General features: G+C 39.8%; 1 protein-coding gene across 2 annotated transcripts in view; it reads left to right on the top strand.

Annotated features, from left to right (window-relative positions):
- The first annotated feature begins 730 nt into the window (after window positions 1–730).
- The window catches only part of grin2ab (glutamate receptor, ionotropic, N-methyl D-aspartate 2A, b), a 106,218-nt gene continuing 82,427 nt past the window's right edge, over window positions 731–24,521 (top strand). For both annotated transcript variants that reach the window (XM_031289083.2, XM_031289082.2), the window contains exons 1-2: window positions 731–1,895; window positions 2,725–2,931. In XM_031289083.2, coding sequence (XP_031144943.1) covers window positions 1,878–1,895; window positions 2,725–2,931 — 225 coding nt within the window. In that variant the 5' untranslated portion in view covers window positions 731–1,877. The remainder of the gene's footprint in view (window positions 1,896–2,724; window positions 2,932–24,521) is intronic.

Raw genomic sequence — 24,521 nt, 5'->3', positions numbered from 1 at the left:
GGCTCTGACGGAGGAGGATAGAGGACCTCAACAGGTTGAGATTTTTTATTCTAGGGATAGAGGAGGAGGAGGAGGAGGAGGAGGTGGTGGTGGAGATGGAGGAGGAAGAGGATGGAAGTGAAGTCTTCCTTTATAATAAGCCCTCTGGTCTGCTTATACTGCGCTGTTTTTTTGCTTCAAAGTGTAACTCAGCTTATGACAGCCAGTCCTAGTAGATCCCCGGCCTGCTAACATGGCCCCATGCACCATCTGTCTGCAATGGGACTCCAAGGGAACACTCAGAGGGAGATGCAGATAGAGGCATGGAGCGAGGGGAGAGTTGTGTCAGCGCTCCCCGAGGACCCCCTGTGCTGCAGTTTTGATCTGCTAATTATGTTTAATTGAGGCTGTGTAATTCACTAGCGTTGGCTCTATTCTCTCTTATCTTACCCGCAGCTTTTAACAAACCCTGGCGCTGATGAGGGAACATGAACTTCATCAGCAATAAACGTTTCGGTGGAGTAATTTTGAAGCAATCGGTATTTTAATTTTGGGGAAGGGGGGGGGGGGGGGCAACATGATTGTTACAACAGTTCAGCGGATATTGAAATGTTTTATCTATGCGCAGTGGATGCTCTGAGGAGCAGAGGCGCGACACACACACACACACACGCACGCACGCACGCACGCACGCACGCACGGGGAGAAAGAGATGGAGAGATAGGCTTACTTGCACACACGCGCGCGCACGCTGTTTCTTTTGGCGAGGTGGCACCAGGTGATGCCATAAACGACAAATGATGGTGTGCGCCATACCTCTGTTGCGTCTTCATTTTTTGGAGAAGACACGCCAGAAAAAGCGACACGCGGAGAGACAGAAAATCCCGAGAGAGGCAGAGGAGAAGAAGAGACATATCAGTTTTAACGAACTGTGAAGTTGAAGTCGCTTTTTGTCCCAAATGTCCATAGCGCGCGCCCTCTTAACTCGCCACATATCTTTTTGATATTTTATAATGGGAAGATGAAGTCACCCAATTCACCCCCCCCCCCCCCGCCACCACCCCCCTCTCCCCTTCACAATCCTTCTCTCATTCAGGCCCGTTGTCCATATGTTTAATTAACTAGTCTGATGTGTAAGTACCTTCAGCCAGCGAAGCGTGGGCGGCGGGCTGCGGGCTGCGGGGTAAAGAGACTGCCGGAGAATATTTCCTTATTTCTCTCCGCCCGGGCGCTCGGTCGGCTGCCGGAGCATCACCTCTGTCGTGCGGCGTAGAAAGCTACAAAAATAACTCGAGCCGTTTAAACTTGTTCCGAATTGTTGAGGTTGTTTTTGGAGTGCAGTGCTCGTTCGGAGCGCGCGCGAGGGAGAGGGTGAGTGAGAAAAGAGAGAGGGAGAAAGTGTGCGCGTGTGTGCGCGTTTTGATGTTATTTGTGACGGAATCCCCCCTTCAGTCTTCAAGAATCCGCGAGCGGCGCGAGGAGGAGAGGAGGAGGCGCGCGGACCTGTCCACGAGCCACTGCGGAACGCGCGGGGCTGCCGCTGGAGATTCCAAACCAACGGCTATTTTGGATTGTAGAGTCTAACTGATCCCCGCACTTCAACGGCTTTTTTATTCCCCCTTTTCCCAGTCCATCTCCACCGTTGAATGAACGGTGTTTGACACCTTAACCGAGAGGAATACTACCTATCTACCGGGGGTGAGGTGCTGGTGGAGGTCTTCAGAGGCAGACAGGTGGATTTATCCGTGCGGTGGTGTGTTTTTTGGGGGGGACTGGATGGAGGAGAAATTGATGGATTAATTTGACGGAGAAGAGTCGTATATGATTCACACTCCTGCCGAGGGCACCCGAATGGAGTAACAGGCTGCAATGTCATCTCCACCTGGCCGCCTGGAGAGATGTGTCACGGGAATGGGGTGAGTTAGCCTAATTAGTAGCCTATGCTTTTTTGGCTTAGCTTAGAACTAACTCTCTCCTCTCGTAGGTGACGCGGATATTGAGCAGCAATTGTCGGGGTTCAGTGGTTTAATATCTGCCGCACACTCACTCTCCTCTCAAAGTGGAGCAGAGGCGGGGTGGCTGGTTTGTGTTCCTCTCTCCGCTCCTTCGTTCGTCCGAGTCCCCGACACACAACCTGCTGCATGCCCTACATAGACGAGCCCTGCACCGGAGAGAGGAGCGTGAGGGGAATATTCGCTAAACAGCCACAGGCTGTTTTTAACGCTACCCCAATCTCTCTCTCTCTCTCTGAGACACACACGCGCGCGCGCGCGCGCGCACACACACACACACACACACACACACACACACACACACACACACACACACACACACACACACACACACACAGAGTACTATTTTTGTCTTTTTCACCGTCCTACCTTTGAATTTAACTTGTGTTTTCGTCACGAGCTTTCCATAATCCATCCAATAAGCCTGCGTCTCAGCATCCCCAATAAGAGGCACACACAAGCACGCAATTGTGCTCCCACGTACACAAACATACAAGATAACACACACACACACACACACACACACACACACACACACACACACACACACACACACACACACACACAGAACTGAGCTGGTAGGCCTATTATTTGATCTAATTAAAACTAAACATTGTTAAAATGTTTAGGCACCAGCCTGTAGGCGCGCGTCCTTTTAGAACAGGACAAAATTCAACAAGTCGGCGCAGGGGTGCGATGCAATATAACATTTTCAATTTTCGTGTTTTTTCAGATCAAGTTTGAACACTTTTCCTCTGGTTTCACTGACGCTGTGAGAAGGAACCAAAATGCCAGTAAACGGACAGGTCACGGTGGCTGCCTGCACGGGCCCTCAGACCACGGCAGTAGAACTCAGCATTCATCGCACGGACTCCGAAGAAGAAGGCGCAAAACCTCCGCGACCGCAAACCTGCAGCAGCCACGCTTTGTGACAACGAAGGTAAGGACCGCGGCCAGTAACGGTGATCAAGGGAGAAACACAACAGCCAGAGACAGGGCGCTGTGGGACGCTAAGCGGCGCTGTTGCATCACATTAACCCCGGCTACTGATGAGCGGCCGTGTAATGAATTCATATCTCAAATTACAGTTTTCAGGCTTTGAATGCAGTCACGTTGTAGAAACACATTTTCTTCCGTTTTCCTCCTGCTTCCCGTGCCAAGTCTGACACAGAAGTGTCTTTGCCTCCTCTAATGGACATGAAAGCCATCACACACACTCACACACACACACACAGATGTTACATGGGGGTTAACTGTAAGAGTTTGACTTATCTGGCATGACAGAATATAAGGCCCTAATTCCTATAATTTCCATATCACTAATCATTCCCGGTGGCATAAAACCACCCTTATTTTTAATGCTGAATAGTGTGTGTCTAAATGTATCTTGATCATTTAGGGCAAATAGTCATTCATGCCATACCAGACTCATTGTGATTTTGTAGAGAACTGGGGAAAGAGACTGTGGATGTGCTCAGCAGTAGGCCTAGCCTATTTTCTTGAATAGTGGGATGACACAAAAGGAGATCAACTCTGTAGGGCATAAACGCAGTAGAGTGGGAGCAGTGAATGTCGAGAGCTGTTGCTGTCTTCATTAATATAAATATCTTGTGCAAAGCCGCAATAAATTCTGGGTGTGATGTCATAACACCTTAAAAACTTTACAGTATTTTATAGTAGGCCTTTTCTATTCACTTTCTTTTTTTGTCATCACTCCAGAGAGTGGTTCCTGCTCAGTTGGGAATTGCATTTTCATCTCTCACAGCCTGCTATTAACTAACTACTGAAACAAAGCCAAACAGGAAAAGCATAGAAATGAAAAATTCTCAGTGATCAGATGCATACCATATTCTGAGTTCCATTTTGGCTCCAGCGTGACATAGTGTTGAAATTATGTCGAGATGCATCTCACTGAGCTGTTCACTGAACAATCCCCATTGTTGGCAAAGCAGGTACTGTAGTTCAGAATTCATTGTCTCGAAGCAGCTTGTCAGTGTAGTCAGAAGTGAGACTGTGTTGTTCTGTTTCCCTGCAGTTAAAGCTATTTAATCCCTCCCATTAAATGTGCTGTTCTCAACATGTTACTGTGCTGCCTTTAACACAGATTATTTCAATAGCACCTAAGTGGAACTGGTGATATTCACACAGACGTTGAGTTCTTATATGCTGGTAACAAAGATCCAAAAGTTGTTAAACATCTTTTTTTTAAAAGAGCATATTCAGAGATGATTCTTGCAGATTAAAGGCTGCAAAAGGTGAGCAATCAGACTGCACTGTGTCATCCTTGGGTTTTAATTGTATGCAAGACATTTATAGAGCTAGAGTCCAAAATTAGCCCAAAATCTACAAATGCCTGCAAGTGGGGAAAGGTTCATAGAGCATTTCTGCACAAATATTTTTTATTTTCATTAAAAATACATAGTTTTGACCTTGGTGGTCCAAAAGTATTGCAATTATTCTTGTGCATTTACTGACATATAGTCAAAGAATAGCTTATCAACTAATTGATTTACCTTAAGAATGGCTGTTTGATGATAACACATCATTACTGAGAATATTGCTCTGGTATCTTTCAGGTTATTTTAAATGCATTTAAGTCACAAATACTAGAATAAAACCATCTACGAATCCTCATATCCTCTCCTTTTTTTCTCCTCCCTTTTCCACGAGCATAGAGAGGATTTTAGGTAGGAGTAAACACACAATATTGCAACCTAGAGCGTATGAAGAATAATTATAAAGACTCTTAAAAAAGAGAAAAGCCATAGAACTTGTGGGTGGAATATGCACCCTCCTGCCCTGCGTTGTAGCTGTATTTGTCCTGAAGGAGGTATTGACATATCCTGAGATAAGAGCTACAGCAAATAAACCCCTTTTCTGCACAGTATTTTTGGTTGGAGCTCACTATCCACTGAAGTTGACAAACTGGATGTTAGAAAATATCTGCCTAGAATATTAACAGCCAAATCGTGTGCAGCCACGAAGCCTCTGGCGTGGCCTTTAGCTTCAGCTGTCATCTGCTGAGTGAGCACTTTCTTTAAAGTCAGTTAAAACTGCTACCGTGCCTGTACTGCGTTGCGCCAGATAATCTTGTACTGACCACATCCACCACCAAGATTTGGCTACGTTTAACTTTTAGTGGCAAATAAATTGAGCACATTTTTGATGCCCTGCCTTCACAGTAGCTGTCTTTGTAATAATCACAGGTCAAATGGCGCTCACATGAGGCTTGAGAGGATGAAAATGAGTGTTTTCATTTTTCTGTTCCTAGCAATTACCAGTGAAAAGGACTGAGTGACATATGATAAGGAGTCATTTGACCCCCACTGGTCTTATGTATATTGATGTGTGATAGTGCTGTCTCAGACACAAGTTAATAACCCAAAAGCCTCTTAAGAACATGCTCTGTTTAATCATTTAATCAAAACACAGTTGGTGGTCTCATTTAATGAGTTAGTGAGCCATAGCGATATTAAGTATGGTTTGACTAATACAGGTTTTTGAACTGATATTTTTAGATTGAAGTAGGGCAGTCGTTTTGTGATGATGCTCTACTTCTGTATATTTGACCATTTCATGCCTAAAAACAAGTATTCAGTGTTTTACATAATTTGAAAATTCATCTGTTTCTATGTTACAATTAATAAATAGTTTTTCTTTAATCATCAGTGAACCACTCACCTGTTTAATATTAGAAAAAATCAGAAGAAGATTTAAAATTCATACCTTAGATTTAAAAAAACAAACACACTGGAACTGCACCACTTTTAGAGTTACATTGAGCAGTGGATGCAGCCTTCAAGTCCTGTAGCTTGCACACTAACACTGCCTCGGTTAGCAGTTTGACATTCAAGGGGCCTATGACTAAATATTTAGTACTAGTAATATTAGTACACACCTGCATCAGTGTATCTTTAATGGTTTTATAAGTGTTTCCTTCAGCTCAAGATTCCAGATAAGTCTTATCCAGTTCCAACCAAACTTTCTGATAAGATTTAAGTAATCGAATTGGAATAGATCTGAAAATTGGGGGGTTTCAAACCTGAAAAATAATAATCGTTTCTCATGCTAGGATTTTAGAAATCAAATCCTAGTTTTAATCAATCTTAAAACTCCTATCTGACTCAAAGGCAGATAGTTTTGATGCTGAAAATCAGGATAATCTTTATCCTACTTAAGAGGTGGTTTCAGGGTGGATTTAACGGAATGACAAGCATAATAGGAACCAACCAAGAAATTGCCACCTTTAGAAGCAGCATTTCATGTTTCTATTTTAATCAACAAATCTGTCAAAATAGTCACATATCCCAAATGCCTCTGATGCAGACAGATGGACCAGCTGGATGGTTGATGAAAATGGCTTTTTGAACTTTTATTCTTTATAAGGGTGTTTGAATTAATGTTGTTATGTTACCTGATGTTAGTTTTTTTTTCACTTTTCACAGTTTTATTTTGTATTATGTTAGCCATTCAGTGAAACTTTGAATGTTGCCTTTCAGTTCTTATTCAGTGTGCAGTATACTAAAAAAGAAACGTCTTTTATACCACTTACATTTTGTTTAGATCATTTTCGGCTAAGCAGAATTCTATTATTGATGGCATTATTCGTATAACAGATGGGGGGGGATAAAGGTTAAAGGGATGTTAAGTCATTTATGGCTTTTATTGAGCTGTATTGGCAGTTAGTCACACCTCCGACACAGTCTATATGTCTCTGGCTTAGCTCCCCATGATGAATGTAACAGTCATATTTTGACATGAAAGCTAATCGATTTGGGGAAAGATGCATCTGTGAAGAGGTAAAGTAATGTTCTTATGTTACTGCTTAGTAATTTCCATTGGCTCTATAACCAAATAGGTTTTTAGGCTTATGTGTTGGTAATACACAGGTCTACTGTAAAACACCTGATAACAACAAAAATTAATTGTATAAACAATCAAGTATTCTTATGGCTGCATTCATTGAATTTGTTAGCCCCTCAACGACAGCATAACAAGCTGGTCTTCAACAACTTCTGAGGAAAATGTCTCTTTAGCTGCTGAATGCTCGACTGTGTTTATTAGCTAGTCTTCAACAAGCGCCAATCCCCCGGGCGGAAAATAATTAAATTAAAATGACCGATTTTAAAGCAGGTATAAACATGTTTACAGCATAGTACAATAGCTATAGCTAAGTATCCTCTTCATAACAACTGTGTGGTGAATTTGTATATAACTCACCAGTTTAAATTATATTAAGGCTTAAAGTTCTGCATAATTTAGGGCAGAGATATTCAACAGGGGGTCTGTGACCCCTATGGGGTTCTCAGAGTTGGTGCAGGGGGGCCGCCAAATTATGTTTAAAATTATTTTTTTTGAAAGTTTCTTTTCTCAAAAATTTAAATGTCTGAACATTTTAATAGCAAAGATAAATTGGCCTATTTGTGAAAAAAAAAACAATTTAATTTACACATTGAAGATAAGCATACTATAAGGTAGCCACTATAGCAGCCATCCAGTTGAACTTAGAGGGTTTATTTTCAACCTGGACCCTATTTTCCTATGTTTTGTGTCTAAGTGACTGATGGGAACAACAATCTTTGACATTGGTCCAGTATTAAGCAATATTGCTTCCATCGGCAGCTGCGAAACAAGCTACAATGTAAGTTAATAGGGAAATTGTTCAGCTTGTATTTACCTTCACAAAAGTGCTTGTTTTGCCACTGACAGGCTAAGATTAATATTCTGTGTGTGTGTGTCTGACAACATTATGGAAAGGATCCCTTCAGAGATAGACCTTTAAAACCTCTTTGAGACATGTAAATGTTTTTATGTTTTAAAAATGGATCTTACTCTTTAAAAGAAAGGTCGACCTACTTAGAAATCCTTTCCATAATGTTGTCAGACACTTAGACTATTAATCTGAGCCTGTCAGTGGCAAAACGAGCACTTTTGTGAAGGTAAATAAAAGCTGGACAATTGCCCTATTAACTTACATTGTAGCTTGTTTTGCAGCTGCCCGACTGCAGCGATCTCGCTTAATACTGGACCAATTTCAAAGATTGTTGTTCCCATCAGTCACTTAGACACAACAATAGGAAAATAGGGTCCAGGTTGGAAAAAAAACAAAAAACGGTAGTTATCCTTTAAGCATTGTGGCAGTGAATCCACTGCCATTCATTTTCATCCATCCGGCCCAGTTTAATGCAACTTCATTTTATATAGTATATGTTGTAGGGGGTCCCTACTCTGTCTCTCTTTCAGCTAAGGGTCCTTGGCCTAAAAAACATTGAAGACCCCTGATTTCATCACAGCCGTTTTGAGTGACAGGTGGCTGCAGTCACAGGGGGCGTGCATAGACTGTAGGCCGGAGCCGCCCACACTGAGCCGCCCACACTGAGCCGCCCACATTGAGCCGTCCACACTGAGCCGTCCACACTGAGCCGTCCACACTGAGCTTCACAAAGGCAAACCTTTAGGTGACGTCACAGAGATTACATCCATGTTTTTTACGGTCTATGGTCTCCCAACTCCAGTGTATTGGCAAGCAGGTAGCACACACTGGGTTTATCAGAGCCTTCTCACTTAAAACGGATGCCTATTGTGGGTGGAAACGAGGTTGATGAGAGTGGTGAGACTGAACCTAAACAGTACATTTGCGTGCAAGAAAACCAAAACAATGATAGATGCTAAAACACTCCATAGAGCAGAGAGGAACTGCAGAGAGAACTGCATCAACTACAAGCAACACTTTAACATCACATATACAGTAGTTATTTGATTAATTATATATAAAAAAATTGATTAGTGCTGCTTTAAAGCCTCTATTCCTTTTTAAAAGTAAATACCATCATTATTGATATCAATAAAGCGCTTTGAGCTGCACTCTGTGTATGAAAGGCGCTATACAAATAAAGCCATGTTATGTTATGTTATGTTAATGGTCATCGTTAAAAAAAAAATGCACACAGATGTGCTCTCCTTTGATGCCAGTATTCATCTTTCAGTAGAAAGCTTAATGCTTTTCAAGATGGTGGCTTTTCATTTTGGATTGTAACCCCCCAATGTGTCTATAGTGTGCTTTTGATTAGCTTGATTAGTATTAAACACAACATGTGGCTTTAAAGTGAAAACATTTCCAGCTTCCTTGGAGGCTCAGTTGTTACCTTAAATGATGGCTTTTACACTTTGTCTAAGGGTTTTTCCAAGCTCAAAAAGAGGCTTAGGAGGGGCCTAAGTGCGGCCAGTCTGGCACTGTCATTTTGGCCAACTTAACACCCAAAACCCATATTCCAATTTTATGCTTTTACAGACACCAGATTTAGGCTCAGTCTGATATAACACTGTCCTAGTGAAGACGTTTTTCAGCTTTTTTAATCCAATTTGATTCAGTTTTTCACAGTCACGAGAAACAGATCAGTCACATATATATGTATCAGTAATATTTCACCACTTTATTGATCTGTCTGCAACAGGGATCATTGTGAGTGGTCTCATTGATTACAGGAAAGATGGTTACCGCTCCATTTCATGTTTTACATATGTTATTAGGGCACAACTAACTCCGTGTGTTACTGAGATGATAAATACATTTTTACAATGAATACAATTATTATACCAGAGGAGATAACACATGTAGGGTAGGGCTTTCTTTTAACAATGGTACTGTGGAACTGCACAGTAATATACTACTGTGGCACCATCATTCTGTTTCCAAAAGAGGGTGTAAAATGAATAGTTATTGTAATTCTCTGATAAGCCAGCAGCCACATTGCGAAAAGGAAAGGCTGGCAATGTGTGCTCAGCACCAACTGTGCCAATGATGTTAAATCCATAAGACATTTCATCATTCAGCTTCAGAACAATTAAAATGGCTCTATTATCTAACTCATATTGTGTTTTTAGTGAAAATAGAAGTTTCTCAATTACACATTGAATTGAATTAAATTCAAAAAATTATTGTTATTGTTAGAGTATTGATACAAACAGTGACTAAAACAACTGAAGATTAAAGTGTTGTGTGTTATGGGGAAAACGCTTGTAAACGGAATCAAGAGTTTTAGGCCAAAAACACTTGTTTTATTAGTGAGCACATGTTCAACCCCTACTCTGTTTTTAGTTAGTTTGTTGTGTTGTGAAAAAATGTAATAAAAGAAAATTTAATTTGGTTCTGTTTCAAGGAATGTGCCTTTACTCAGACTGATCTCAATAAGTGGTGTATGTATGACACGCCAATTCATATGCCATTTTGGCGTGTTATCAAGACGCATACTCGCTTTTTAGCATGTTTATCAATGCCGTTTGGCCTCCATTGACTTACATTACCTTGCGATTGTGTGTCAATTTACGCCGTAGTGAGTAGTATGAAAGCCCGAAAATCCGCATAGGGAGGTTGGTCGGGGTGGTGGATGGGTCAAACACAGGACTTTGACCCAGGAGACCGGGGCTCGTGTCCCACGTGTCACGTTTCCTAAACCCAACCGTCGGTTTCTTCTTTTCCTAAACCCAACCCTGTTATTGTCTTCCTAAACCCAACCGTCTGAAAAGCGATTATGCGTTTTGATAACACACCAAAATGGCATACGAATTGGCGTGTCATACATACGCCACTTATTGGCCCTCATTTATGAAACGTGCGTACGACCTAAAACAGGCGTAGGACGGGCGTCCGCCGATTCCTACGCAAAGCAAGGGATTTATCAATTTGAACGTGAGCGTAGGCTGCGATAAAATCTCACGTCTGGTCTGAACTTGTGTACGCAAGTTTTCGAGTCAGTGTGGATTTGCGGTGCAGCATATAATTACGGGCCACGGTGGAGCGCTTCATCGGATTGATTAAGGGCAGATGGCTCTGTCTTGCATCAGTGGGGGGGGACCCTAAGTCTGCAACATTGTTTAGCCTGTGGGGTTCTGCACAACATCGAGCAGGAAAACAGGGTGCCATAAATGTAGTGATGGAGCCAGATGACCCGATGCCCAGAGAGCAGTGTCCAGCACAGCTCCAACTGGGGCTATACGAAGGAGACAGGATATTATTCCTCGATTTTAAAAGGTATATTGTTATGTTTGGCAATGATACTCAATACAGGAAACATGACGATGCACAACATTTTTATTTATTCTTCAGATGTTCGTTTCTCTTTTAAAGTGTTGATGGCCACAAGTGAACAATTTATTTCTGCCATTGACATATTTCGGCTTGTTTTTCCAGCCCCTCTGCTGTCAGGAGACAGGGTCGGGGTGGTGGTCCTGCATGGGGGGCGGAGGACACGCGCTCTCCCTCACAGCTCACAGCTGCCTGGGTCTGACTCATGAAAAAAACACGAGTAAAATAAAATACACTGCATAAACTCCGCTACTGTGTGTTTATTTAAATATAGGTAGGTGTAGGCCTAAGATATTGCAATATAAGCCTGTATATTACTATTAGGATACATATGTCAAGGATGTATAAATTAAATAAACTTCAGCTGGAGTCCAATTTGCTACGGCAACGCTGTTGACAGCATCAGTGATCTCTTTCCATTCCGCATTCTTTCTACAGCCTTTAATATCAGTTTTCAGGCTGCCAAATAGTACACATGTTAGTGCAAATGAACCTGAGATATCAGGGTTTCAATCTCCACCTCTGAAAAGTGCCGCTTCTTAGCCGGATTACGTCTCGCCATGTCGTAAATTGTAGGGGCGAGGCCTCAAAACCCAGAATATATTGGGGCGTGATATTTAAATTACGATCGTTTCCAGCCGCTGCATTTATCAATGTACGACCATTCTTTTTTTTTTAAACTTATTTTTTTTATTGAAATTTTCTGTCAACAGTTACAGTGTCCGGTTTTACACACTCCACAAAGCAATTATTCACAAATCAGTGTCCTTATTGTCCAGTGGTGATGGTGGTGTCCTCTTGCTGTGTTCTATAAACTGTCCAATTTTTCCCATTTTCCTGAAATTGTGTCTCTTGTAATCGTAGTTTATGTGTAATTTTTTCCATTACAAATACTTCTTCCACAATGCTCGCCCACTGCTCCTAGGTCGGGGGTTCTGCTTTATACCATAACCTTGTTATTGCTTTTTTACTTATGTACGACCATTCTTACGCTCTGATTGGTGTGATACGAACGTTTCATGAATCACACGTGAAGCCTGTCGTAAGATGATTTCTGCGCTCATATCTGCGCTGGTTTCTACGTTAGGTTGATAAATGAGGGCCACTGAGATCAGTCTGCAACCCGTCTGCTGTATACGGCGTAGACATACACGCGGCTAGCTCAAAATGTGTACAGATAACAGGCCACTTGGCTTTAGAAAGTCATGATGTCACGTTGCTTTACTCTTCAAGCCTCAGGGGTGGGCTAATATTTGCTGCAAGACAAGGACACTCCACAAGCCTAAAACTTTGGCCAAAGTACACCTGGTCCAGTTTTTTTTTTTGCTCTAAGAAATGTGTTAAAAATATTCAGTTTTACTGGTGCTCGTTTCCTAATGGTTGTAATAATTGTAAAGCCAGTGTGCATCTTTTCAAGTGTCTTTAAGTGTCATGTTGTCTCAATTCTCTTAGTATGCAAATTGGGAAATTATGCAAATTATAGGTGGAGCAGGCAGTCTTGTCAACAAACATGCCTCCAGATGTGCTCTGGCCAATCTAACAGCACTCCGACTGTGTTCTATGTGCATTTATACTTTGCAAGGTATCCAGATACAGATGTCCGTACCAGGTGTACATGGGGCCTTGCTGATCCCTTTGTAAACTCTTTAAGCTCTTGCATCTGCATGGCTAATTAGCTAGCTACATACCTAGCCTTCCTAACACTGTTAACGTGTACCCTTTCTTTGCTGGCCTGTTCAGAAAGCCAAGGTGTTAAGACTACTTGTATTCATGCTTGTAGACTCTGTGGGCAAGGTTTGCCATACATCTGTCGCTCTGTTATATCAGTGACATAGCCTGTCATGTCACTGATAGGAGACTGATGTTACTGGGTAATGTCATTGTGGTTTAAAATAAGATGTTTTGATGGGGCAAATATGTTCCCCACCTACATAGGAGCATACCTACAAAGAGAGAAATGATAAGATATAAATTCCCCATTTTGGGAAGAGTTGTTTGAGATTGTTTTCAAAATTAAACTGTGATATCCATCATTGATTTGGTAAAAGTCATCCATGCTTTTATCTCTGCTGTAACTCAGTGGGTTTGCCTCAGTCAAAGTCCTCTCTTCTGTCTCCAATTTGTACAAACACAGCACCTAGGAGACCTCCTGGAGCACTGACTCTGCTTTTATTGATTCTGCTGTTGATCTTTTTTGTGTGTTATTTATCCGATTTTGAAGCACAGGGTACCATGTGGGATTTTCAATTATATAATTGTAGATCAAGGTAGATAGTAATTGCATTTTTTTTAATAAAGTACAGACCTTGATTTAAGTGGTGCACAGTGGTGTTTAAGTAGATTTTATACTCATACTCTAGTGTACCAATTTTTCAACAATATGCTGCTTACCTTGGGGAAACACACTGATTTTTTGAAACAAATATGTAAACAAAAAGCAAAAATGTGTAGTTTGTTTTCTAATTTAAAATACATTTGCATACCCATAAATGCCCATAAAGTATAAAATAATAATCAATTATTGACAAATGTGAAAACAACTGAATTACACTCTGCAAAAGATGATGTTCTTTTGATTACTTGGTACATTAAAAACAAATTAACACAAAGCAACTGAGGTGTATCTTACCATAAATGTAGTCAGAGTGAAGTGGCATCTTCAACGCCTGTCTGCTGGGAAACCTTCAACATGTAACTTTTAACAGTTCACTCTATGATTTAGTGTGTCTAGTCAGTTTAAATTCTTTTTTTCTACCAGTTGTTAAGAACTCTGCCAGGCAGCAAGATTCAGAGGCCACAAAATATCCCCAAAGCATCCGCAAATCAAAAATATATTACTCCAGGTATAATGCTCCATGCAACGCTGACGACAGGTGCTGTCTCAGCCAGACGGGGCATCTGGTGATGTGGGAACATTTGAAGCCTCTGTCTCCTCCTGCCAAGTCCAGTTTTTAACAGCAATAAGCAACACATCAAAAAACATATGTTGACCGTGGTGCCCAGAGATGTATACTCAAAGATAGATCACATGTTAGAGGCTTTTGGAAAAGCCATCAAATGTATGCCTTGACCATGAACATAAACTCATTTATAGTATAATATATTTCAGACATTGAATCTGTAAAATTGCTCGCTTCATATGTTTTTTAAAGTAATGGCTTTTATGGCATTCAAATGTACTGTAGGTCTCCTTTACCCTCTATCTTCACACAACGGGACCATTATGGAAAGAGCCACAGTGTGGCGTCACTGCTAGAGAACAGTAATGAGATAGAAATACTGATTGATTGTTCTCAGGTCTCTCACAGGCTTCATCAGTGATGGACTTTAAAACCTATTCTGCTGTTAAAGTCTTAATTAATGACCATTGTGAGCACGAGGGACGCTCGCCCCCACTTCTCAGTTGTAAATCCCCTAATACGTTTTCACATCAGTTTCACAATTTATTAGATACAGAATTCTGCTGCGAGGGAGACAGGTCTGATGTTTATTTTGATTGTAGGATTAGTTTTCTTCCTCTTTTACCCTTCAACGTGACATAGGAGTGGGTGATATTTGTTCCTCAAGATAATATTAATATGTCTACTGTCTACTGAGATGTTGCCAAAATATTTATCCCATGGCATCTATCCCTTTTATATCTCTAGTTGTATCAGGCTATTGTGGGCAGTAATGAAAATCAATGAGCAGCACTGCTTTATGGCAATATTGGATTTTTACATGATTTTTAAATCAATGTTTTAAAGCATTTGTCGGCTATTAAATTCACTAGATTATTAAAGCAATCAATCTTCCAGAAATGTTACTATATTCTGATATATATCAAGATCATGATGTAAAATGATACCATGATAAAGAATGTTATCCATTAGCACAAAAAAATGTAAACTGATCTAACATTAGAACAACTTAAGACACAACTCATTTACAATATTCAGTAGTTTATTAAATTGATTTTATTTTCTTTGTGCATAAGAGATGATAATTAAGTGTGATAAACTTAGAACAAGATCTGTATTTAACCTTCTCCTGCTGTAGCCTTTGTTACAAGTAGAGATGTGCCTAAAACGCTGTTATCGGTATCGGGAAGTACTGGAGTTTAGGCACCGATCTGATACCACGTAATAAAGCCCTAAAGATTCTGTGGCATTCATTGTTTGTGTTTGTTCATGTGTCACAAAGAGTTTAACCTGAGCCAGACCGACAACAATGATAGAAATCATATCACATCCATACAGGTATAGTAGTATACAGTTGTTAAAACATAGTAAAATATATGACACACTGGTATGGGATCGGTACTCGGTATCGGCCGATACGCAAGTTCAGGTATCAGAATCAGTATCGGAAAGCAAAAAATGGTATCGGGCCATCTCTAGTTACAAGGTCCAACTCAATAAGATCGCTGTCGGGACTTTTACAGAAAAGAGATTCTGGCGCATTTTCAAACATGAAACCGAGCATGTAAAACTGGCAGCACATTTACGAGATAATGTGCATGTCTGAAAGGGGCTTGAGTAGAAAAACATGAAAGTGAAAATAACATGCTATATGGACAATGTTTCCTTGTGGAAAGGTAAAAAAAAAACTAATTGTGTACAAGCCAAGTTAGTCCCAAATCTTCCTCCTATGACATCAGAACAGGACCAGCTCAAATGTCCATTATTTAATCCATGATTAGCTGTTTGCCATTTTGTCTAGCTGGAAAAATGTAATTTCAATACTTTTATTTCCTTAACTTATTACAGCAATATGTAGTCTTTAGAAGACATTTGGTGGATTAATAAATGTCTTCACTTTCATCAATAATAGATTGTTCAAGAGAGTGGTGCACTTGTCATGCGTTAAAATCAGTACAAATTCAGTTTTTGGTTAAAAATTAAGAGGAGAATTTATTCCATCATTACATGAGATTGTCTAACAAGGCTTAACACTGATTGTCTACAACCGTCGTGTGTCATTTTTAATGTTTCAGGTCCTTTTAATAATGGAAAGCTAGACAAATCACATTGTATATTTATAAAGATGGCCCAGTCTTACCTCATAATACTGTGCTGTGTTCTTGGTGTTCTCTACCCTGGAAATCCAGAGTTCTTTTGAGAGCACAATTTGAATTTGAATCAGTGAGTCACTCTGGCATTCAGTAATGATGCTCATTAACTATGCCCTTGTAGCCGAGCTGCACCAATCACATCGGTGTATCTGATATAGGCGGGCCAGAGGCGAGCTAAACGGATGGCGATAGCGCTGCGACGTCAAAGTCATTAGTAAACATTGCAAAATGGTTACGGATAAACACCAGTTGTTTGAAACGGGTTTGACCACTACAATGAACAAGTTAGACTTGGCTTTTTATCTAAAAGAGGAACAGAAGACGGCGCTCAAATCGTTCCTTTGCAAGAAGGAAGTTTTTGCTGTTTTGCCGACCGGATACGGCAAGAGTTTAATATACCAGTTAGCTCCGCTGGTAGCTCCGTGTATTGTTGTGATTGGTCGTAGTGTTATCCAATCGAGTTTTTAAATAATACAAGTTTACTGCAGAAGTTTGTCATGTAAACAAACAGATCCCCCAAATTTGCTATCTGGTTAATTATATCTATATGGACCTTGTTGCTGCACCCAACATTGCAAGCTCTTTGACTAAAACAGTTACAGTTAGGTTATATCATTATTAACATGCAAACATTCACCCCCTATGCTTAAGATGTAATTCTAATGTCAAATGTAATGGTTTATCAAACTATCTCACAATATGGCCTCTTTCTGTCTCTCCAAGGTCGGAAAAATCTTAGTCTCGCTTTGCCTTTTTGACCCTCCTCCAAAGCACGCTGGAGGAGAGTCTGGCTACTCCACGTAGCATTTGGGGATGGGAGGAAAACGTGCTCTGGTTTATTGGCATTTCTTTAAACCAATCACAATTTCTTGGGCGGTGCTTAGCACTGGAGAAAAGCCGCGGTGCCGCTGCAAAATAGGCTCGGAAGGAACTTGTTTTGGTGGAACGTGTACATTTAAAAGTTGTTTTAGTTGTGCAACAGAAAACTCAGATTGGACAGATAGTCTAGCTAGCTGTCTGGATTTACCCTGTAGAGATCTGAGAAAAGGTTACCATAGTCCTCATAAATCGACCGGAGCTTAAAAGGCCAACACAAAGGAAGCCCAAGGCAACGGATATCCGGCCTAAATGAGTGAACGGAGCAATCCCGGAAGTGGAACGTCAAGGATATAGACTAGAAAAATCTTAACTGAATGACTATACACTTCCCCCACCATTTAATGCCCCTTCTGCCCCCACCCTCAACTTTTGACTTCTGCAGTAGTTGCGTTTTTTGTAGTGCTGTCAAATGATTAAAATATTTAATCGCGATTAATCGCACATTTTTATCTATTCTAAATGTCCCTAGATTTCTTTTTGTCCAATTATTTTTTCTCATTTTAATGCTCTTATCAACATGGAAAAGTGGATCGGCTTGCTTTGTGCTTTTGTCGCCTGGCTTTGACGAGAATTTGGGCGGAGAATTTGCATCAGCTGTGTGCTAGGCCATCAGCTGTGTGCTTGGCCATCAAGTGGTATATCAGGCTGGACGTGCTGCGATGATAGCTCAGTTCACAACGACAAAACACACAGATCACTTTGGTCTTGTCGATGGAACCATTTGGCAACTTTTTAAAAGTAAACTTTCCATTCAGAATCTTATTGGCATCCATTTCGGCGTCTCGCACTCGCCATCCACTCAAAACGTAACGTTAGCCTACTACTCTTTGGCCGGCTCGCATCGCAAGCCCAAACAAGTGTGTGCGGTGTGCCTGTTGTTTTGTTTCCGGTCTAGCTAGATCCGGTGTGGTGTTGTAGTTTTTACTAGTTGTTGCAACAGCATGTGAAAAAAACTACAAAGTTTGCTAGGCCAAAAAGAACATTATTGCGATAAAAAAATTGACGCCATTAAAATGGGTTTGCGTTAATGCCGTTAATAACACGTTTAACTGACAGCACTAGTTTTGTGTCTTGCTTCCTATACTTACAAACACAAATACTCTCAAAGTCAAACACATATACACACAGATACATACATGCAGGTAACTTTCTATGAAGCCTGTCTCTATAATGCATTATAAACAGTTATAATGTGTTATAATCTGCTTATAAAGCTCTATACTATAAGTATAGTTATACGTGCTCATAAATTAATCATGTTGCTTTATAACTATAATCATAACACATACACACATTTTTATAACTTATAAGGTCAAGTATCATAATATTTTATAATTTCTGGTCACTTTGTGTCCATAATGCATTATAAACACAAGTATGAGATTATAATCTGTTTATAGCAATGTATAAGTATAGTTAGAAGCACTCATAAATAGTCATAATGCTTTACAACATTAATCATAACACATTAACCATTTTATAATTATTTATAAAGTCAAGTATCATAATACTCTATAATTGCCCGTCACTCCCTGACTACCATTTTCTTTCCAGGATCATAGTGTATTATAATTCTCATCATTTTAATACATCATAATCATTTTATAATGCATAATAATCACTGCTACAAGGCATAATAATGTGATTATAAGTTACTCTAAGTGGTCATTGGGTGCTTTAAGTAAAGTAATGAAATTCCTGAGGTATAGGTAGATATAATACCTTACAAACAGATTATAATTCACTATAACAAGGTCACTGTCTGCTATGAGTATGTTTAACAGGTCATAACAGAGATGAGTACTCCAATTTAGTATTTTATAATTAATTTTAATTTCCATTTAGTAGCTTAAATTTGCAAGTAATCACTCAAACTTTTGAGTTTTGAATCTCAGAATTGTGTCCCCCAAACACATACGCACATTTCTCCGCATTGCTGACATTTTGATGTGGAAAAGGGCTGTTGGGTTGTTAAAAGACTGTGTCTAACAGTAAGACGGTTTTATCGAGGACAAACAGGAAGACACTTGGACCTTACATTAATGTTAAACAAATAAAAATTATATTTCAAACAAGACCTTTCCACCATATCCCGCTTGTGAATAAAGACAACATTCATATTTTGCAATTCAATGTCTGGGTGGGTGGATAATGATGCACACTGCGCTTTAGTAAATGCAGAGCAATCTCTGAAAAATATAAACCCTGGTGCTCCCAGGTCAGAAAAAGCATATTTGAGTATATGATGTGAATGTGCACCTGTATTAAAATTATTTAGAGAGAATACACTGACATTTCTTTGAATTAAAACCAATTTCTTATTTCATTTAGTAGTTGTAGTAGCGGTAAGGGCAGTGGTGTTATGTTTGTGAATAATTATGAAATATGGTGTTTGTTTCTAACTTGCTAACATTTCCATATCTAAGTGTACTGTTGTGCCTTCAAATTAAACATAAAAATGTACCTTGTTCCAGTCTGATATTGCAAACTATGTTTGCTAAAGTGCAGGGAGTCAATTGATTCAATATCAAATACTTTTGGTATTCGGTTTGACAACCTTTATTATACATTTATAAAATACGAAACCAGAATGAAGTCCTAGACTTATTTCTATCATTGTTCCTGTACTGGTGCTTACATAGTTCAACAACCTTTAGTAAGATTACAACAAGCATTTAATGTCTGACATCAAGATATGGGAATAAACAATTGAAAAATGTATCATATGAAAAAACAATCAATATATTGTTTCAGAAAGCAGGCATGATAAAAAGTTCTATTGACACCCATTAAAAAAAACACCCGAGTTATTTCTGTAAATTGACTAACAACTTGTAGGCCTGAATAAATCTCAACCAAAAAAAGAGTGTAGCTATGTAACGAAAGAAGATGACATCCCCATTCTTAATCCTGCCTACAATGCTTTCATTGGTCAATTCTGCCTCCAATTGGCCGAAACAGAAAATAGGGGGCCCAGGACACTGCCTTGTGGCACTCTACAGGTTATGGGCACAGGGTCAGGGTGTTACAGCTGGTCTTTCCCTGACAGATAAGAAGCCTCCCACCTCACAGTTGTATCATCATGTCCGTTGCCTTTAGCTTGGAAAGAATACACTATATAAGAATATGTTTAAAAAACAATGTATATTATTAAACAACTATTTATAATAGAATACTCCTAAACATGTTTTCCTATACATAACTACAGCTGTAGTTTTAGGTTTATGTTCGTATCATAAACCCTACACAAACAAGTATGTTCAGTAGGGATGTCCAGATCCGATCACGTGATCGGAAATCGGGCCCGATCACGTGGTTTCAGACTCGATCGGAATCGGACGTTACCTCCCGATCAGGACTCGGATATATATGTATATATATTCTCATTATTTTTTAACACATCTATAGTTATGCGGTGGCACAGAGTTAGACCCTTTTGACTCCACACAGAAACAGCAACGCGTGCGGCATGACATCACTTTGTTGCAGAGACGCTATTGGTTAAATGCCGGCAAAGTAGAACATGGAAGCAGCTTGAAGCGGAAAGCGCGAGTATGTCTGCGGTCTGGAGGTATTATAAAGTTGATGACAACAACATTGCCATAGCAAACTGTGAGATATGTAACAGAAGTGCTCTGTTTGTTAACAGAGTTGTTGAATGTTAAAATAAGGTGAATTAAATAAAAAATAAGGAACATCCTGGATCTGTTTTTTCGCTCTTCTTTATTCTTTTTTTATATATTATAGAAGTATCGGATCGGGACTCGGTATCGGTAGATACTCAAAATCAAATGACTCGGACTCGGACTCGAGGGCAAAAAAACCTGATCGGGACATCCCTAATGTTTAGTGCAAAAATCATGTTCTGCACTGCAATACAGTACATTAAATTGTCTTTCGAAGATTTTCAGAATTTTCTCGTAGGAGTCCATTGCAAATCCTAAACATGTACATATGGTTAACAAAATCCCATAATTCTATTTTTTGTGAAGAAAAGTTGCCTTTTTGCAGCCTTTTTGCTTACCTTGATGAAGGAAGATGTTATGATTTACCTGCTTACTTACTTACTTACCCCACCTGACATGCTTAACACAGGCAGCGGCCACTATTGCATTCCCAACACATTACTGACTCTGTGTAGCTCTGCTCCTATCAGTGACACCTCCTGACACTGCACTAGTTGTTTCTTTTAGTAGACGAGGTGTTAGTGAACTTTAGTGAAATGATTTAAGATATCTGTTGCCAATCAAACTGACTGAGGAAAACTACTGCCAATTAAAAAACATAATAAAAATACGCAAAGCAAACAAAAATATTTTTTTTTTTCAAGGATTCCACACCTTTTAAAACATTTTTCCAATATGTGCTTGAAGACGTCATACCACCATCTGCAATGTGTTTAAATTTTTTTACCCAACTGAGACACAACTTAGCACCGACTGCCCGGTAATGTGACAAGCTTGGCTAGCTTCTTACAGTACTATTGCAGCCAAATAAAACTACGAAACAATAATGGTGGGTGGCACACTCTTCTTTTACCTTCTGCAAACTATGTATCTTTCCCAACAAATATAACAATGAACTGCCCTACTCTAAAGAGAGAGAGAGAGAGAGAGAGAGAGAGAGAGAGAGAGAGAGAGAGAGAGATTGTTGGGGAAAGCTTACCTTTCTTCATCAACCCCCCATTATCCCTTTTTTGAATGCTCTCTCGGCCCTAAACTCTGGCTCTGTTATCTCAGAATGTATCTGAAAAACAAAACAATGCCCAAATTTCTACGATTTCAATCAATCATTTAAAACATTTCATCAACAGAAAAAAAAATGACCATATATATATTTCATACATACAGCAAATCCCTTGCAGATCATGCATTTGTATGAGCATCAAACACGCATTAAGCATTTGCTGTTAGCAACAGTACTTAGGACAACACTAACTTTGCCGATGTTGTCAGGTTACATTGTTTAGCAAATCCAAAACTGACAGCATTAGACAACATACAGTTCACTTGATGTGCATGTTATTTATCAAACAGGTGCAGCGGCCTGGAAGCGCAGTTTGCCTTTCATCTGAGACATATCTCTCGTGCGATCAGTGAAGTGTGCCTCTCTTCTTCATGCAAATGCATTTAAAGGAGGATTGCACACATAACACAAGATTTCATAAAAGTGGTTGACTGCACGTTCTGGGAAATGTTTTTTAAGGCTCACCCGATATTCAAGGGTCAGAATTACTAGAAAAAATGATTTGCCTCTACAACATAGGTGCAGATTTGAAATGGTATAATAAAGGAAGGTTGTGTTGGGGGAGATGAAAATTAATAATCCTGCATTCTGTGGAAATCACCATGACAGCAGAAACATGTGTAGGAGAGCTACAGTGAATTATTTATAAATGAGAGTGACAGCTTCTTAGAAAGAAAAGTAGTGCAGTATAAAGAAGATAAAGAGGGTGGAGAGTTGTGGCTTTGTGATCATTTAATATGAGCTAATGCACTTCGGTGATTGCACACTTGACATCTAGTTGCAGTGGCATGTATTTTTTTTAAAGGCAAATTATATGCTTAATGACTATTGCATTGGTTTTACAAACCTTAAGATAATTTTATAGCATACATAACTACATTTTAATTACATTTTTATTATTAAATATTTTTTCTTGATTTCTTTCAAGATTTATTACCCTATTGTATCCCCATTTTACCACTGAACTGCATCTTTGGAGATCTCGTTTATATGCAGAATGCACCTAAAAGACCCAGTTACTGATAATAAGTTACTGCTTTAGTAAATCATACGCTATTTAATGTAGATTGCAAGCTCAAATATGTATATAGATCTGGCCCTGACACTTAGTTTGATACTGGGTATTATGGGGATTAACAAACCAAATTGAAAAAAATAACATTTGATGTTGAAAAAAATGCTTTTGGACCACTAACGTGGTAAAAAAAATGGGGTGGCAAGACATTATTTTAGGGTGGCAGCTGCTATCTTATTCTACCTTAGTGTCTGTGCAACAGCACACAAAAGAAATGATATAACATATTATTCAACCTTGACTGTAGAGAGATCACAGCCAACTGTTATCTCCCATAAGCAAATGTTAATTATAAAATAACTAGATTTAGAAATGTCGATATGTGCTTTCTAAACGAAACGTTTTCAGGTTCAACAACACACTTCTCAGGTAGAACCATAACATTGTTGAAGCAAGGACACCACAAGATCATCAAAGGATGATAAAAGGGAAAGCATGAGATTGGCATTCAAAGATGTACATGACTTTGTTACTAACTTCTTATTAAATAGTTGGTATAAAAATACATTCACTTTAGTTGCTCGTTGTCCAGAAGCTCACCACTCCAATGGCATTTATTGCTGGCCAACCTTTGTTTTGTTGTTTTTATAATGGCTTCAACAGCATCCAAAGATCTAATTGTAATGTTCAGCTCTCACATTGCACCAAACACTTGTCAATTTTACCTTGTCAATTTAAAAAAAAAGAAAATAGCAGATAATTAGTTGGAAAAATAAAATAGTGAAACAAATGAGATAAGATATATATAACACTAGACACAGCAGTATCGGATTGGTCACACATGGTCGTCAAAAATCAAATATTTTTGGGAAAACCTCATACATGAGAGGCTTCATATTATAATAATAATAACAACTTAGACTTATATAGCGCCTTTCATGGTACCCAAGTTCGCTTAACAAATAGGGAGGGGGGGAGGGTTAGGGGTCAAAGGACTTAGTGAAAAGAAATGTTTTGAGGTGCTTTTTGAACATAGGCAGGGATGAGGCAGAGCGGACGTGGAGTGGCAGACTGTTCCAGAGTGTGGGAGCATTGGCAGAGAAATCCCTGTCCCCAAAAGTCTGCAACCTGGTGCGGGGGGTGTCCAGCAGATCCTTGTCAGAGGACCGCAGGGAACGTGACTGAGTGTAGGGGTGGAGGAGATCTGTGAGGTATTGTGGTGAGAGTCCATGGAGAGATTTGAAGGTGAGCAGGAGGATCTTGTAGGTGATGCGTGACTTGACTGGCAACCAGTGGAGCTGTTGGAGGATGGGAGTGATATGCTGCCAGGGCTTAGTGTGGGTTAAAACCTTGGCAGCAGAGTTCTGGACATACTGGAGTCTGCTAAGGGCCTTGGTGGGCAGTCCAGACAAGACACCATTGCAGTAGTCCAGACGGAGGTGATGAAGGCATGGAGTCACACCTTCACTCACACATTCAGTTACTGAATGTGTGAGTGAAGGCCGGAGTCTTGAAATGTTTCTGAGGTGGTAGAAGGCGGACTTAGTGATGTTTTTGATGTGGGACCGGAAGGAGAGAGTGGAGTCCAGGATGACACCCAGATTGTGCACCTCAGGTATGATGGATGTAACAATTGTAGCCTTGAAGCAATGCTCGTTGCAAATAGACCTTGGCAAAAAACATGATTGAGAGAAACATGTTTAACATATAAATGGACAGTGGAAAAATAGGTTGTGCTGCAGAAGTTTCAGA

The sequence above is a fragment of the Sander lucioperca genome, chromosome 4 (genome assembly GCF_008315115.2).
Source record: "Sander lucioperca isolate FBNREF2018 chromosome 4, SLUC_FBN_1.2, whole genome shotgun sequence".
Lineage (NCBI taxonomy): Eukaryota > Metazoa > Chordata > Actinopteri > Perciformes > Percidae > Sander > Sander lucioperca.
This window is presented reverse-complemented; position numbering and strand designations above follow the sequence as displayed.